General features: G+C 33.6%; 1 protein-coding gene across 1 annotated transcript; it reads left to right on the top strand.

Moving 5' to 3' along the window:
• Positions 1-1,920: 1,920 nt before the first annotated feature.
• LOC101253568 (probable disease resistance protein) lies at positions 1,921-5,786 on the top strand. Its single transcript, XM_069291869.1, is given in 5 exon segments — positions 1,921-3,486; positions 3,489-4,396; positions 4,678-5,148; positions 5,285-5,589; positions 5,684-5,786. Coding segments are annotated over 5 exon segments (3,177 nt in total). The 5' UTR covers positions 1,921-2,006; the 3' UTR covers positions 5,697-5,786.
• Positions 5,787-6,171: the final 385 nt, after the last annotated feature.

The following is a 6,171-nucleotide window of genomic DNA, read 5'->3' as shown; positions in this document are numbered from 1 at the left end:
GTTCTGACCAAATTATGATCACATAATTTTGGCAAACACTTCACAAATTTATATAATCCAATGAATTTGGTCTACATTTGAATTACTTTTTCAACTTTCTATCTTCTCCACATGGATATAATGATTAATTGATGACGTAGAGAAGTAATATTATTTTTGAATGGAAAAGTTTTATAATAATGATTACTATTTACTCCCTTCGTTCCTTTTTATTTGTCTATTTTTGAATTGACACATCTATTAAAAATAACTAATGACGTAGTCATTTTACTCTTATTAATTATGAAGTGGATGAAAAGTTCTACATATTTCAAAGTAATTAGTCATTAAATTGATGGTATAATAGGTTAAAAAATTATCATTTCTTGATTTGTCAAAATGGACAAGTAATTAGAAGCAACTATAAAAGGAAAAGTGGACAAATAAAAAGAGACGGAGGGAGCACTAATTAGATAGTATTTAATTAAATAGTACTTTATTTTAAGAGTAAAATGATAATTCAATTTTGAGGTTAGGAACTTCCTATTTTTAGAAATACTAGATTCTGAGGACGTGCTTCGCACGTGTGTTCTATGTGAATTTTTATAGATACATTAGAATGAGTAAAGTTTCATGGAAATATATATGTAAATTGTAATGAATAATAAAATGTAACAATTACAAAATAAGAATAAAAACTTATGCAATATAACATTCATAGAAAACTAAATTAAGAAGTTTAATGGAAAAAAAAAAGACAAAAAGAAACAGATTTAAGAAAAAATATAATGTAGACATGAAAAAATCAGTACAAAATTAATACATAACTCTCTGAGTTCTTGTCCACTCCTTCCATATCCTATCAAAATTTAAGAGGCTTCTTCATCTACTTTAACTATAGAATAAAAATGATAGCCTAATAATCTTGGTAGGAGTTTCATGAGATAAAGAAGTTGAATTTATATAGATAGAATAGAAGGAATATCAAAAGAAATCTTAAAATTTTAGTTTAAATATTTGGAGGTTATAAATATGAAAAGATGATAGTTATGAATATTAAGAGTATAAAAGTTAAATAAGTAATTAGAAAATAATAATAAATATATGAAGAATATGAAGAAAAAAAATTAAAATTAGCAAACCATGTAGAAAGAACAACTAAAGTTCTTATCACGTAATAAGCGTTAATGAATTTAAATTTGTGAAGATAAAGTCATTCTTTAATAATAGTCAAGAAGACAGTATCAATGTGTGTCTCCATTTTGCAGATTTGCAACCTTTAAATTAATAAATTTCGTTATTTATCATTAAGGATAGTACTTTAACCACATAAATTATATTATTCATTAGAGGGGTTAAGGAAAAAATTATGAGAAGAGGAAAAATATAGCAATTTTGGTAGAGACCATTTTTTAAAAAAATATATAATTACTATATACATATAGATTATAAATAATAAATATTAATTAATTCGATATTTAATTAGAAATTAATCTTAAGAAGTCTAAAAGTCATTAACATTTTGATTAAATTTATACAATTAAATATTTAAATATTTAATAACAATTTAATTTATAAAAGGGGGTAAAATAGTAATTCAATTTTTAACTTTTTTTGTTCATGCTTTTAGTAATATATGAATATGATATGAGATATGATATGATATATATATTCAATTTTAAAATTTAATATGTACACACTTAAATTTATATGAAATTAAACAAATAGAGACATTTGGATATTGGTGTTAATGTGTTTGTTGTTTGGTCTATGTGAAAGAAAGTTCGAAAAAAAACAAAGCTAACTTCCAACAATTTTAGCTGTAAAGTGCCTCAATTATTTAGATGTTGGTGTTGATGTGTTTGTTGTTTAGTCACTTTCAAGATAGTGCAGGTCCACGTTTGAAAAAATGCAATTATCCCTTTTCCCTCAATAATTTAGCTGTTAATAATAGTAGTCCTGCAATTATCAGCTTTCAATTCACTCTCAACCTATTTTCATTCTACTTTGTAACTAAGAAATCAAATATGGAATTCTTATCTGTTTTTGTGGACAAGGTAACAGATTGCTTGATAAAGCCAGTTGTGCAAGGGATCGGGTATTTTGTTTACTACAAGAGAAACATCACATGTATGGAAAATGAATCTGAGAAGCTGAAGAATATCAGAATTGGGGTGGATCAAAGAGCCAAGGCTAACCGGAGAAACTTACACGTCATTTCACCCAATGTTGAGGCTTGGTTTGCTAGTGTTGCTACCATTACTGCTAAGGTGGCAGATGTAACGCGACGAGGTAGAAATGAGGTTGATAGATATGATTGGTGTCCAAACTTTAAGTCACGTTGCCTCCTGAGCAGGAGAGCTAAGAAAATTGCATTGGATTTGATTGAACTTCAAAATGAAGGCAACAGTTATGCTGTTTTCTGCTATCCTGCTGTTGAAAATGAACCTCTACCTATCAACAGCGCTGAGGAGTTTGATTCTAGAAAATTGCAAGAGGATGAGGTCATGGCAGCTTTGAACGATGACGGGGTCACAATTATTGGGACATGCGGTCTGGGTGGTGTTGGTAAGACGTCACTGGCTGAAAAAATCAGACGAAAGGCGAAACAAGAAGAGTTGTTCAATGATGTTGTTATGGTAATTGTCAGTCAACAACAGGACCCTAAAACAATTCAGGAGGAGATCGCAAGAGGGGTCGGACTTACATTACAAGGGGATGATTTGTGGAGTCGTGGCGATCTGCTGCGTACAAGGTTAATGGTTCACAACAGCCGTACTCTTGTAATCTTGGATGATGTTTGGGAGGCTCTTTATGATCTAGAGAAACTCGGAATTTCTACCGGTAGCAACCACAACTACCGGTGCAATGTTATATTGACGACACGTCTCCGACCTGTTTGTGATATAATGAAGGCACAGAAGATCATGGAAATCGAAACTTTACCTGAAGAGGAAGCATGGATGCTTTTCAAGGAGAAAGTCGGTAATTCAGTCGACGATCCTTCTCTGCTTGATATAGCAAAAGATGTTTCAAAAGAATGCAAGGGATTGCCGCTTGCAATTATTAAAGTTGCAGGAGCACTAAAGCGTAAAACCAAGCCTTCGTGGGAGGATGCCCTTAAGCGATTATGTTCTGCAGATACAAAAAATATTCCTGGAGTGCATGCAAAGGTGTATGGACCTCTGAGGCTAAGCTATGATCACATTGAAAGTGATGAAGCCAGGTACCTATTTTTGCTTTGTTCTTTGTTTGAGGAAGATAGTGACATTTGGATTGAAGAATTACTTAGATACGGAAAGGGGCTTGGCATTTTTTCGGAAATGAAAAATTTAGAACATGCAAGAAATAGGGTGTGTCTTTTGATAGAAATATTGAAAGATAGTTTCTTGTTATCCCAATGTTCAGACAAAAATTATGTCGAAATGCATGATGTGTTACGTGACGTGGCTATATATATTGCATCCGAGGAAGAGCACAAATTTATGGTAAGGCATGATGTGAACTCAAAGTCTTAAGCCTGATGGGTAGATATGATGAGGACTCCATTTGTCGGTTTCCAGCATCCATTCAGAGGTTATCGAGTTTGAGGACGCTGCATGTGATTAATTTAAAGTTAGAAGACATATCTATTATTGGAAAACTTGTCAATTTGGAAATCCTAAGCATAAGAGATACTCGGTTAGATGAGCTGCCAGAGGAGATAGGAAATTTGACCAAGTTAATTGTATTAGAGTTTTGGAATGAGAGCAAAACACTTGAAAGGATTTCAACAGGTGTCTTATCAAGACTAATTCGATTGGAGGAACTACATTTGACGAGAGTGAATGATTCTAGTTGCTCCATCTTGATGGAACTAGAATCCTTATCGGAATTGACTGCACTGCCGTTATATGAATGTTCCGAAGATGTGACTTACAGTAAGTTGGTCCTTCCCTCCAAGTTGACACGGTACAATATTAAAGTGGGCTCTGTTTATGAAGATAGAATGTATGATTACGATAAGAGCATTGCTTTAGAGGTCACGGAGACCACCCCATTGGCTGGTTGGATCTGCCACCTGTTGAAGAAGAGTGAATTTGTAAGTTCAAGTGGAGAGGGCTCTAATAATGTGTTGAATGAGTTGCAGCCGAATGAATTTCAGAACTTGAAATGTCTCCACCTCTCTGCTTGTAATTTAGTGACACATATATTCAACATCTCTCGGACAACACATGAAGTAATCAAGTTCCCCAATTTATATGCGTTGAAAGTTATAGATCTGGAATGCCTCACTCACTTTTGCAGTGACAATGTTGACGGCATTGAGTTCCCTCAGTTACGGAAATTGACCTTCAGGGATTTACCTAAGTTCCAAAATTTGTGGCCTACTGCCAACAACTTCATCACTCACCCAAATCCTCTTTTTCATGAAAAGGTGTGCTTCTTATCATAAAAAATAAAGATTTTAAAAAAGTATGAAATGAGATTTCTTTTTCAGTTCTTATTTTGAGGGTTTTTATGAATTAAAATTTACCTTTAATTTTAATTGAGCATTAGCGATATTACTTACACAAAAAGTCTATTCTTTTACTATTAAATACAAACGTATCATATAAACTGTTTTGTCTACTTAAGTTTATATATATAAATAAATATGTCTAAGCACTTTTGGCGTAGTGTTTTCTACATCAAAGTTTGATACTTCAATGTTTGCAGGTTTCTTGTCCCAACTTGGAAAAGCTATATATCGATGTGGCTAACAACATAAATGTTTTATGCTCTGACCAACTTCCAACTGCCTACTTCAGCAAACTTAAAAGATTGCGTGTATGGAATTGTGGAAACTTGAGAAACTTGATGTCTCCATCAGTGGCTCGAGGTCTTCTAAACCTTCGAAATTTACGGATAGTTAGATGTTCATCAATGGAAGAAGTAATCACAAAAGAGGAACAACAAGGAGAAGAAATAATGACCTTATTTCCCCTGTTGGAAATACTGATTCTTAACGATTTGCCTAAGCTGAGGCATTTCTTTCTAACAAAGAGTGTTACTAAATTTCCATTTCTCATAGAAGTGACCATTCATAAGTGCCCTGAAATGAAGATGTTTGTCCAAAAGGGAATAACTGTGAGTCTCGAAAGTACTGTGAACAATGATGATGAGGTGAAAGTAATGTTCAATTCTCAGGTTTGTGTCATACATTCCTGGTCTGCTGCTGCATTAGTAATATCTAGAGATACCGCGATTGTTATTGGATATTAACTCGAGTTCATTAGAGATATCTATAAATTTCAAATTCTGAATTGCCTTATAATACTTGAAGGTTTCTTTTCCCAACTTGGAAGAGCTAACCATCTCAAAGCTTGAAAGCGTAACTCTATGCTCTGACCAACTTTCAACTGCCTACTTCAGCAAACTTGTAATGTTGCATGTATCGAATTGTGGAAACTTGAGAAACTTGATGTCTCCATCAGTGGCTCGAGGTCTTCTAAACCTCCGAAGTTTACGGATAGAAGGATGTTCATCAATGGAAGAAGTGATCACAAAAGAGGAACAACAAGGAGAAGAAATAATGACCTTATTTCCACTGTTGGAAGAACTGCATCTTGACGATCTGCCTAAGCTGAGGTATTTCTTTCTGACAAAACGTGTTACTGAATTTCCATTTCTCATACAAGTGACAATTCGTGAGTGCCCTGAAATGAAGACATTTGTCCAACAGGGAATATTTGTGAGTACACCGAGTCTCAAATGGGTGAATGGTGGTTATGAAGTGAAAGTGGACGATCTAAATAAATGGACACAACAGTGGTTCAATTCTAAGGTTTGTCTAGTACCGTTAATTGTATAACTAATTTACTCTAGTGCTCTTTTTCCGTCTTAACTTGAAAGTAATATTCTGATACTTATTAGTGTTTGTCAATTGAAGCAACTTTCTTCTACAATAATTTTAATTAGAAATCTGAAGCATTACTATTCTTTGCTCCCAGGAACAAAAAGCTAGCCAAGGCACTACCAATGGCGACAAATCTGAAGCTGTCGATGACTAACGAAAGGGTGAAACATGATTTTGGGGTGATGGTTGTTTATGCCTGTTTTTTTGGCAGCCTCATGAGAAAAGGATGCTTTCAATTTCTCCACTTTTCTTGCTTTGTACCCCACCCACCTCACCTTAAAATTTAATTTCAATGACCAAAGAATTAAGACTTT

The sequence above is a fragment of the Solanum lycopersicum genome, chromosome 12 (genome assembly GCF_036512215.1).
Source record: "Solanum lycopersicum chromosome 12, SLM_r2.1".
NCBI lineage: Eukaryota > Viridiplantae > Streptophyta > Magnoliopsida > Solanales > Solanaceae > Solanum > Solanum lycopersicum.
The sequence above is the reverse complement of the archived record's forward strand: the minus strand, read 5'-3'. Positions and strand labels throughout refer to the sequence as shown.